General features: G+C 44.7%; 1 protein-coding gene and 1 pseudogene across 1 annotated transcript; both read left to right on the forward strand.

Annotated features, from left to right (window-relative positions):
* Positions 1–309: 309 nt before the first annotated feature.
* On the forward strand, positions 310–4,944 carry LOC138645513 (E3 ubiquitin/ISG15 ligase TRIM25-like; annotated as a pseudogene).
* A 2,954-nt stretch (positions 4,945–7,898) lies between these two features.
* Positions 7,899–10,072, forward strand: LOC138645514 (E3 ubiquitin/ISG15 ligase TRIM25-like). The gene has a single exon (XM_069734903.1). It carries the CDS (start codon positions 7,902–7,904, stop codon positions 9,459–9,461), a length of 1,560 nt encoding a protein of 519 aa, XP_069591004.1. The 5' UTR covers positions 7,899–7,901; the 3' UTR covers positions 9,462–10,072.
* Positions 10,073–11,465: the final 1,393 nt, after the last annotated feature.

Consider the following 11,465-nt stretch of genomic DNA (forward strand, 5'->3'; position numbering starts at 1 on the left):
ATCTCTACTAGACACATTCTTAGGGGGCATACAGACGGTTGTATTTCTCGTGTGAGGATCGCATTGCAATTCTCGGACTGAGTGTCATCTCTCCTGATCCGAACATGACAGCTGTATAGAAATACATCACGCTGTGAAGCTCAGGTCAGGAGAGGTGCCGGGCCAGTCCATGTACTGCGATGCCATCCTCGCACGAGAACTACGGCCCTGTCTGCCCCCTTAGAGCTGAAGTGGTTAATTCTCCTGTAGAAATACTCCACCCTGCTATGTAAAGAAACAGTTTCGCTTTCGTTTCCTTTTCTTTCCCACCACAATGGCGTCTGCTGAGCTGAGGGACGAGCTGAACTGCTCCATCTGCCTGAGCCTCTATACAGATCCCGTATCCCTGAGATGTGGACACAACTTCTGCCGCTCGTGTATTGTGAGTGTGCTGGATGCACAGGAGGCGGCTGGAGGGTATTCCTGTCCTGACTGCAGAGCAGAATATCCGGAGCGTCCGGACCTGGAGAAGAACCAGAAGCTGAGGAACATAGTGGAGCGTTTCTCATCTACTTATCCTGATATGGAGGAGACCAGAATCTTCTGTACTTACTGTACAAGGTCTCCTGTACCGGCTGTGAAATCCTGTCTGCAGTGTGAGACCTCTCTATGTGACGACCACCTGACAGCCCACAATAAGACAGTGGATCATTTATTAGTGGAACCCACCGGCTTTTTTGGCAACAAAAGATGCTTCCTCCACAAGAAGGTTCTGGAGTATTACTGCCCGCAGGACGCGGCTTGTCTGTGTGTGTCTTGCTGTCTCTTTGGCGAACACCGAGGACACCAGGTGGAATATCTGCATAAAGCTTCTGAGAAGAAGAAGAAGAAACTGAAAAAATATCTGGATGAACTAAACCCACAAAAAGCAGATATTCAGACAAGAGTCCACAATCTGCAGGATCATAAGAGGAAGATCCAAGAGAAAGCCTCCGATAAGAGGAAGAACATCAGTAAGATAATTATGAACATTAAAACGCAACTGGAAATGGCAGAAAAGAAAGCGCTGAGCGAGGTCTCCAGGCAGGAGGAGAAGATTGTGTCGCAGATATCTGATCTGATCAAGAAGCTGGAAATACAGGAGGACGAGCTGTCCAGGAAGATGCATCACGTGGAGGAGATGTGTCGTGTCACCGACCCAATAAGACTCTTACAAGAAAGTGACATTACAGTGTGTAGTCATGGAGGTGATGAGGACACAGGAGGAGATGGTGGAGAGGTCAGTTCTGAGGAGGATCTGGATGAGGTTCTGATCTCACTGACCTTACACCGATCTATGAGGGATATTGTCACCAATGTAACATCAGAGCTCGGGGTCCATGTCCCAGACATATTGCTGGATGTGGACACTGCTCATAGATGTGTGAAGATATCAGAAGATCTGAAAACGGCAACAAGATCAGGAAAGACCAGAATGTCATCGAAGATTTCTGACTTACTCCCAGGTATTAAGCAGATGTGGCCTCTCCTCAGGACGACATTACTGGGAGGTAAAGTGGGACCAGATAGGAAGATGTATCATCGGATTGTCCTATCCCAGTATAGAAAGGGAAGGAGATGAATCTGGAATTTTATTTAATGATAAATCTTGGTGTTTGGATGTGTATGATGCTGTACGTCAAGTACTTCATAAATCATTCAGCCTAATCCTCAAAGTACAACCGAAGTGCTCAACACTTGGAGTCTTCTTAGACTATGAGGCCGGGCGTCTGTCCTTCTATGAGCTGTGTGACCCCATCAGACACTTACACACCTTCACCGCCTCCTTCACTGAACCCCTACATGTTATCTTCTATGTGGAGGATGGAGCCTCTGTTAGAATATTAAATGGAGTTTAATGAAGCCCACAGCAATCTGTTATATAACTTACAATATAGCAATCTATCAGCAGGACCTACCACTAATCTGTGGTTGCCCTTTTTATTTAATTAAACTACAGATCGGGGATTTTATGAATATCCTGTAACACTCAGAAAGATCCCTAAAGTTCCCGAAAGAGCTATGTAACGAAAGTCTAGCCCAAACGTCCAGGCTGTGGGATCCAGACACGTAGAGCAGGATCCCACAACCCTTCAGAGCTGCTCTCACGGTAAAAGAGTGAGACCTTTGCACTAGATGAGCGCTACCTCAATTGTTACTGAACGGAGGGTTGTGGGAAGTTCGGACTTTTTTGAGGCATTTGGAACCTTTCTGAGCGATTTTATAAATATATGATATTTAGAACATCACCAATCTGGGGCTGTTCACTATTGAATAAGAAGGGCAGCCCCAGATTTGTGATTTGTAGTTTTTTTAAGCTAAGGCCAGAATTTGTGGCCAAGATGTAGTTTTTGACAAATTAATTGGCCATTTTTCATTTTTTCATTTTCGTTTCTTCCTCCCCAGAGTCATGACTTTTTTATTTTTCTGTCAGTATGGCCGTATCAGGGCTTGTTTTTTTGCGGGTCAAGTTTTACTTTTGAAAAACAGCATTCATTACACCATATAGTGAAGTGGAAAACAGGCAAATAATTCCAAGCGTGTTGAAATTGCAATAAAAAGTGCAATTCCACAATTTTTTTGTTATTTGCGTTTATCATGTTCACAATCACCTGACTGCCGATATGATTCTCCGTGTCAGTACACGTACGCAAATATTTTTATGTAAGTGTTGAAAAAAATCATAAATGTGTAAAACAAAACAAAATTTGCTTTTGTCACCATTTTTTTAGACATGTAAAATTTTCATTTTTCAGGATCCGGAGCTGGGCGAGAACTTATTTTTGCGCCTTTAACTGACGTTTTTACCAATATCATTTTGGGGTAGGTGCGATGTTTTGATCACCTCTTATTGCCCCCAAAAATATATTGCTTTGGCATTTTGATTTTTTCTCATTATGCTGTTTACCGAACGGATTAATTTATATTATATTTTGATAGATCGGACTTTTATGAACACAGTGATACCAAATATCTGTATTTTTAATTAGCACCGATATCTGAGGGGGGAATAGTTCAGATGGCTTTCTTGACCCAACAGAAACCAACAGATTATTTTCCTTTAGCTTTATACTCTGCTGATGACTTTAGTAGATCAAGATCTCGTTCAAGGTCATTGAACTGCGCTCGAATGAATGTCTGGCACTTTCCAACACCAACTCTCGAGGCCACAAAGTCATCGTCATCGGCTTCCTCTGACACATGGAAAAATTCATCCCTATTCGAACTTTCCAATGTATTGATGGTTGGCATGGAGACTTCGTTGCATTGAGCCACCGGCGGGTAGATTTGGTTACTCAATTGAATTCCTGGTCTTTGTTGTAAAACCACTGATATTTATCTTGCCAAAGTAGCAGTTATCAACATGGTTTTGAAGTTCTCGCCAGACCTTCGGAACACCAAAGCCGAGACTTTCTCTCTGACCTTCTGTCCACTGTCTGAGATGTTCAACGCAAAACTTGTCCACTATGGGTGGTGCCTACAATGGACTAGATTTATAGATATTAACCATGTATATAATATATGCAAATAGTAATAATTATTTAATGATTGTCAGTTGACCACCTTAAGATCTAAGTACAGTGAAGACCACACAGAAGTGGCCCCATTTTAGAAATCAAATATGGGTCAAACTGTAGTTTGGGGGCATATTTTGATGGTTTGAATTATTATTATTATTAGTATTATTATTATTATTATTATTAATCTATTGCTATTTTATTGCTTTAGTAACCCTAAATCAGTGTTTCCCAAACTCCAGTCCTCACGGCCTCCACAGGTCAAGTTTTCAGGATTTCCATAGTGTTGAACAGGTGAGAGAATTCTCGATGCCTTGATGATACTTCTATCACCAGTGGAATACAAAGGAAATCCTGAGAACATGACGTGGGGGCCGTGAGGACTGGAGTTTGGGAAACACTGCTCTAGATGAATAATAAAAAAACAGCAATTCTGTAATTGTTTTTTTTGTTGCTATATTGAACGACCTCCACCCCACCCACCTTTAAAAAAACAAACAAAAAAAAACCCTACACCACAAAATTTCTTTATGGCCAGGTTCACACAGCTGTACTAAATCTCAGACCGGTCACCTCCACAAATCGCGGATGTAACTGGCTCCGTGTGCAGCTCCGCGTTCTCAACTACGTGGCGGACAATTGCTCCCTGCTATTTACATGCGTCAGTATATCAGACCAAGAGTGTATAATTACTGACCAGCTCCTGATATAGGGATAGGAACACCAGCATCCACCTTAGACACCCAAAGTGCGTTTCGCCGCAGGCTTTGTCTGAGGGTACAGAGGTGAAGATTGTGAGTAAAGATGGAATATTCCACATACGAAGCGGCACCATTTTGCAAAAGGATAAAGCTAATAGATGGAGCTGGGCGAGTGCTGTATAACAGGAAAGTAATTGTACACTGTTTAAAGCAAGAGCCACTGACTGCAGTGCCCCCTTCCCCAACCCCCGAGGTAGTGTGCGATTCAGAGGCCTCCCTCCCCCTCTGTTAAGGATAAGTGTTTGCCAATTATAGCCAGAGGGGCTAGTACCTTGCAATGTGACCTTTATAGACAGAGGGACTAGTACCTTTCATTGTGGCCAGTTATAGTCAGAGGAGCTAGTACAGCCCCTTTCTTGTGGTTTAAAAAGCCCCCTGCGTGCCAGTCATTTCCTGTTCCTTTTTGGGTCCCGGATGTGCTTTCGTCCCACCCTCACTACCTTTTTTGTGCATTTTTTTAATAAATATTATTTCATTGTAAAAATTCAAGGTTGTTTCAGTTAAAGAAAGGAAGCACTGGGACGTTTCGATCACGTAGGCCGACTTGCCTGTTGACATGCTGGAGGGCATTTGGCTGTTAGTCTTGTGTTTTCATTGCCTTCCTCTTATTGTTATACTATATATGTTACAGTAAAGCTGTGACCGACCTTCATCCATCCACTGGTGCGTGTGCCCTTATTTGTTATACAGGGTATTGGAGGGAGGGGAGGCGCCTGGTGTTATCATATTGGGGTCGCTGCGGTCAGCCATACTGAAGAAATGTATGGGAAGATGACACAGTAACAGATAGATGGTTATCCAAGAAGTATTGTTTCTCCTTGCGGAGATGAGGAGACTTAAAGCTGCAATGCTCCTCTGGGTAATATGCTAATTATGCAAATTGTCTCTTTGTAGAGGAAGAGACTTGTCACATGACTTAGGGTAATAGCCAAACCAGAATCTCACACAGCCAAACCAGATCTCCGCTTTGCACTGACGAGGGGCAGTACCCCGAAACACAGTGTCTGCAAATTGAGATTCTGGCTTGGCTATTATCCTAAGTCATGTGACAAGGCTCGTTAAAGGGTCGACATTGACTTGTAGGATTGCTACCTTCCAATAGGTGGCACTAGAGTTCTAGCTCTCTTCCTTCCTGAAGAGACAATTTGCATAATTAACAGATAGATGACAATGGGTAAAGGTACCTTCACACTGAACAACTTAACAACGATATCGCTAACGATCCGTGACGTTGCAGCGTCCTGGCTAGCGATATCGTTGTGTTTGACACCCAGCAGCGATCTGGATCCTGCTGTGACATCGCTGGTCGGAGCAGAAAGGCCAGAACTTTATTTCGTCGCTGGATCTCCCGCAGACATCGCTGAATCGGCGTGTGTGACGCCAATTCAGCGATGTCTTCACTGGTAACCAGGGTAAACATCGGGTTACTAAACGCAGGGCCGCGCTTAGTAACCCGATGTTTACCCTGGTTACCAGTATAAATGTAAAAAAAAAAAACACGACATACTTACATTCCGGTGTCTGTCGCGTCCCCCGGCGTTCTGCTTCCCTGCACTGACTGTGAGCGCCGGCCGGCCGTAAAGCACAGCGGTGACGTCACCGCTCTGCTTTACGGCTGGCGCTTACACAGTGCAGGGAAGCAGAACGCCGGGGGACGCGACAGACACCGGAATGTAAGTATGTAGTGTTTTTTTACATTTACACTGGTAACCAGGGTAAACATCGGGTTACTAAGCACGGCCCTGCGCTTAGTAACCCGATGTTTACCCTGGTTACCCAGGGACTTCGGCATTGTTGGTCGCTGGAGAGCTGTCTGTGTGACAGCTCTCCAGCGACCACACAACGACGAAACAGTGACGCTGCAGCGATCGGCATCGTTGTCTAGATCGCTGCAGCGTCGCTATATGTGACGGTACCTTTAGCCCTACAAAGAAAGACTAATAACAACAGAACAATCAACTGGACCAAAGGCCAAAAGTGACATTTGTGAAAACCAAGTGACTGCACACATTTAAAGTTCAAGGTGGAGAAGTGTCAGATTTAAGAAAACAAAATAAATTTGGAAAGAGACGAGTTGGTGAAACACGAAAATAAAAAATACAGATTATATAGAAAAAACAAAATCTGCAAAGTGTTGATGTGGAGGGAGTGTTTTTTTTTTTTCCTGTCAATAGCATTGTATGAGGGTTCGTTTTATGCAGCTGTAGTTTTCATTGGTGCCATTTACGGTTACATATGTTTTTTTGGGACACTTTTTATTCCTTCTTTAGAGAGGCATGTAGACTATAAAACGCCGATTCTGCTGTAGTCTTTTTTTTGTGATGATCAGTGGGCAGGAGAAAAATATACTAAATTTATCATTTGGGTCTTCACGGATGTAGCAAAACGAGGATCACAATCTACATTCCCTATAATTATGTCCTTAAAGTGTGGGTGGAAACTGGAGAACCTGGAGGAAACCCACACAAATATGGGGCGAATATACAAACGTCTGGCAGATGTTTCCTCGGTGAGATTTGAGCCCATGGCCCCAGCACTGCAAAGAAACGGTGCTAACCACTGAGCCAACATGACTCTTCATTGCAGGGAAAAAGGATGGGAAAAAAACCTAGGGTTGGTCTAATGACAAGTTTAGTGGTTTCTACAATTGTGTCTGACCCAAACTGAGACTATAACTAACCTGACTGACGATGCATGTAAAGAAGCTGCGGAGACACCATCACGTGTTTCTCGACGCAAGCATCTGCATATTTCCCATAAGGGATGGGGGCAGTGTTCTGGAATCACTGCGTTGAGAAACACGTGATGGTGTCTCCGCAGTGTTGGATGTTTTGGTCTCCCCGAGGCCAATCATCTGTGCCTTTATAACCTGACTGACGAGAGTGGAGAAATGGGGTCACTTGACAAACTAGATGTGGATTTTATACTCATCTATAAATTAAGAAATAGTGACGAAAATATTTTTCTTGGAGAGCACTAGTTGGAGACATAAAACTTTCCCTGGACTCTAGTTTTCTTGTATAATCAAGCAACAATTAATGACCACTGAGTAGAAAGTTAAAGCTGAACAGCCATTGAAACGCGTCGATGCCGCGTATCATGTAACTCACACTACTGACATCTTCTTTGAGCACTTATGTGAATAAAGTATTCATGATTCGTTGAGCTGGATCTTTCTACTTTGTGGTCTTCTTACGCCTTTCTGATCTCCGAACACCCTCAGGGTGCCATCCACGGTGAACCGGATTTTATTGCTCCCACAACTATTGACACCAGCAGCGAAAATGATAGAGAGATGACATCAATAGCGCAAAGAAAAAAGTACGGATTGTGTCCGTACAAAACATCACGTAAGACAAAGCTTTATGTCAGGAGGAGAATGACGCGTCCATGTTCTTCAGGAATGAGCCGATCGTCAGTTCAATAAGCTACAACTGCGTCCGTAATGCGACACCTGATTTGGTTAATTATTTTCTTCCTCAGCATAAATCAGCAATAAACACAAACTCTGATCTGTAGGGTTAAATGATTTCTCTTAGAATTCTCCGCCCTTCTTATGTAAGGAAAATATTTCGCTTTCGTTTCCTGCTCTCCTCCCACCACAATGGCGTCTGCTGAGCTGAGGGACGAGCTGAACTGCTCCATCTGCCTGAGCCTCTATACAGATCCCGTATCCCTGAGATGTGGACACAACTTCTGCCGCTCGTGTATTGCGAGTGTACTGGATGCACAGGAGGCGGCTGGAGGGTATTCCTGTCCTGACTGCAGAGCAGAATATCCGGAGCGTCCGACCCTGGAGAAGAACCGAAAGCTGAGGAACATAGTGGAGCGTTTCTCATCTACTCAGCCTGATATGGAGAAGACCAGAATCTTCTGTACTTACTGTACAAAGTCTCCTGTACCGGCTGTAAGGACATGTCTGCAGTGTGAGACCTCCATGTGTGAGGAACATCTCGCAGCCCATAACAAGTCGATGAATCACAATCTAATTGAACCTACCCTGACATTTAAGGGTCAAAAATGCTCCACACACAATGAGATCCTGAAATACCACTGCACTATAGACGTCGCCTGTATCTGCGAGTCCTGCTGGGTGGCCGGAGATCACAAGGGACATGACGTGGAGCTACTGGACATGGCTTCAGAGAAAACAAAGGAGAAACTGGAGAAATTTTTGGATGATCTAAACCCACAAAAAACAAAAATTCAAACGAGAGTCTTGAATCTGCAGGAAATTAAGAGGAAGATCCAGGAGAAAGCCTCTGATAAGAGGAAGAACATCAGTAAGAGATTTATGGATTTTAAGGAGCAATTGGAAATAGCAGAAAAGAAAGCATTGAGCGAGGTCTCCAGGCAGGAGGAGAAGATTGTGTCCCAGATATCTCATGTGATCAAGAAGCTGGAAATACAGGAGGACGAGCTGTCCAGGAAGACGAGTCACGTGGAGGAGATGTGTCATGTCACCGAGCAAATAAGACTAGAAAGTGACATTACAGTGTGTAGCCATGGAGGTGATGAGGACACAGGAGGAGATGGTGGAGAGCTCAGTACTGAGGAGGATCTGGATGAGGTTCTGATCTCACTGACCTTACACCGATCTATGAGGGATATTGTCACCAATGTAACCTCAGAGCTCGGGGTCCATGTCCCAGACATATTGCTGGATGTGGGCACTGCTCATAGAAGGGTGAAGATATCAGAAGATTTGAAAACGGCAACAGAATCAGAAGATCAGGATAAACCAGAATCACCAGGAAGATTTGTGACATTTTCCCAGGTGTTAAGTAGACCTGGTTTCTCCTCAGGGCGAAATTACTGGGAGGTAGAGTGGGACCAGATAGGAATATGTGGCATCGCATTGTCCTATTCCAGTATAGAAAGGGATGGAGGACAGTCTGGTATTGTATATAATGATAAATCTTGGTCTTTGTACATGTATGATGGTCAATATGGAGTATATCACAACTCCATAGGATTAATGCTCAGTGTAAAGCCAACAAGTCCGACACTTGGATTCTTCTTAGACTATGAGGCCGGGCGTCTGTCCTTCTATGAGCTGTGTGACCCCATCAGACACTTACACACCTTCACCGCCTCCTTCACTGAACCCCTACACGTTGTCTTCCATTTGTATGATGGAGCCTCTGTTACAATAAGAAGCTGAGGCCGATGTCGTCCTCGTCACATTATAATTACATTATTCCTTGTCACATGGACACATCTGTATATAGTGAGTTATCAGCAGGACCCTCTAATAATACAGTGTATATGGTGGAGTCATTGGGAGATTTCTCCTATTGTTTTTTCCCTCTTCCCTGTAGATCCGATGCAGAATCAATGATTGAGCAGAATGTAAATATTATTGGGTGAATTGTCCTGAGACTGATAATTGTTATTCAGTAAAAGGCTAATCCCATCTAATAAAGTGCTGGTATATAGCTGGGATATGTCATGGTGATGGCCCATAAACAGTATTATGCCCTACTGTGCCCCCCACATATTATGAGTGGCAGAATAGAAACTAAACTCCTCCTCTCGCCTCGTTCACTTGCTGCGTTGCTCTGGTCGGTGCCCGGTGTTGACTGAGACTCTGAGCAGCAGGAGATGACGGCACCGGACTCAGCGGCACAGGCTGAATGGTGGAGCAGGAGCCGGCGTCTCGTGTCCCATCATTTTGTTCTGCTGTATCTGCATTCGGAGCTACAAGTGCAGTGGGGTTGGAGGTTGCACTTGCCGTTTTCCTGCTTCTCTCCCTGGTCACCGTCGGCCGCCTACCTGTCCATCAGAGACAAGAGGCAGCAGGTGGGGAAAGGGAGAGGCGCAGGAAAGCTGCAAGTGCAACCTCCAACCCCACTGCACTTGCAGCTTCTTAGCATTCAAATTTCAACTAAGGATTTAGCTAAAACAGAAAAATGGATTTCTACAAGAAAGGTCAAGATTTCATTGAAATGAAAGCACTTTTACATACCTGGCATTAGTTTAGGGTATGAAGTCCTGATGACAGGTTCCCTTTTAAAAATGGATGAAGTCAGACCTCTGAGATGCTTCCTGCAAGAAGGACTATGACATTGATAATCTGTGGATTTACATTATTTACTCCTTCAGTGTAATATAAACCTAATAGATCCATTCAGTCCTGCTGTGAGTCTTCTTGGTGTGTTCACTCCTGGACTGTGACAAGAACTTCATGACTTCATCAGAGACCCTCTAGAATATAATGTCAACCTTCAGGCTGAATCTCTTCAGGTCCTGGCATAGTTGAGTGCCACTAGTTCTGCCGGGGAAAAGTCGCTAGAAAAAAAAAAAAACAGCAAATCATCTAAATAAATTGTCAGGATCATTGGCCAGAGCAGTATGGTAGCTGCTATCATGGCCTGGACTTGTCTTATCTTCAGCAATTCTCTTGGTATCACGTAAACTAGAGGAAACCCGTACGTCAGTTTGAACCTCCAAGGTGGAGAAACGCCATGCTCTCCCAAGTGATAATCCCCGAAGAAGGATAAAAAAGTTATGTGACTTGGGAGTGAACAAGTCCTAGGCTAAATGGATCTTTGGCACATCCCACATCTTATTGATCTGCTCTAGATCTTTATTTCAGAGACATGTGTGGCACCCCAGGACTCCGCTTGCCACAGTGGCATTGCCTCCCTCACAGGGGGTGATGTCATGCCTGGAAGCAAGGAGGGGTCCCCTCACCAGGTAATACTAGCATCCAACACCTTTCCTGACTCCAGACCAGAAGGGGGAGCTCTAACACGCGGTTTCAGGGGAGCTTCACTATAAGTTCTGGCCTGGAGGCGGGGTTAGTTAGTCAGTAGTCTGAGAGTGAGAGGAGAGGAGGGAAGTTGAGGAGGACCTGGAGAGTGGAGCTGTAACCAAGCTCACCCCAGAACAGAGGGCTGACAAAAAGGACGCCAAAGTCCTTGGCTGTGTGGGTGCTGTACACCCCAACAGCCAAATCTGGAGGGCAGGGAACTGCAAGCTCCTTGGCCACACAGAATACCCAGAGGCACCACAGCAGACCAAGAGCCAGGGGCTGCCAGAGAAATGGCAGTGCTCGTGAAAGGCTCATGCTGTCTGCCATACAGGTTAGACACGCAGGAGAGGAACTTGAGCAGAGCTTAAAGCAGCAAGGACCTAAGAGAACAGCGCAGTAGGTAGGCCTCCG

This window comes from Ranitomeya imitator, chromosome 7 (genome assembly GCF_032444005.1).
Source record: "Ranitomeya imitator isolate aRanImi1 chromosome 7, aRanImi1.pri, whole genome shotgun sequence".
In the NCBI taxonomy this organism is placed as follows: domain Eukaryota; kingdom Metazoa; phylum Chordata; class Amphibia; order Anura; family Dendrobatidae; genus Ranitomeya; species Ranitomeya imitator.

Excerpts from the sequence above, each read along its gene's own strand:
- LOC138645514 (XM_069734903.1), top strand. The coding sequence starts at position 7,902 with ATGGCGTCTGCTGAGCTGAGGGACGAGCTGAACTGCTCCATCTGCCTG.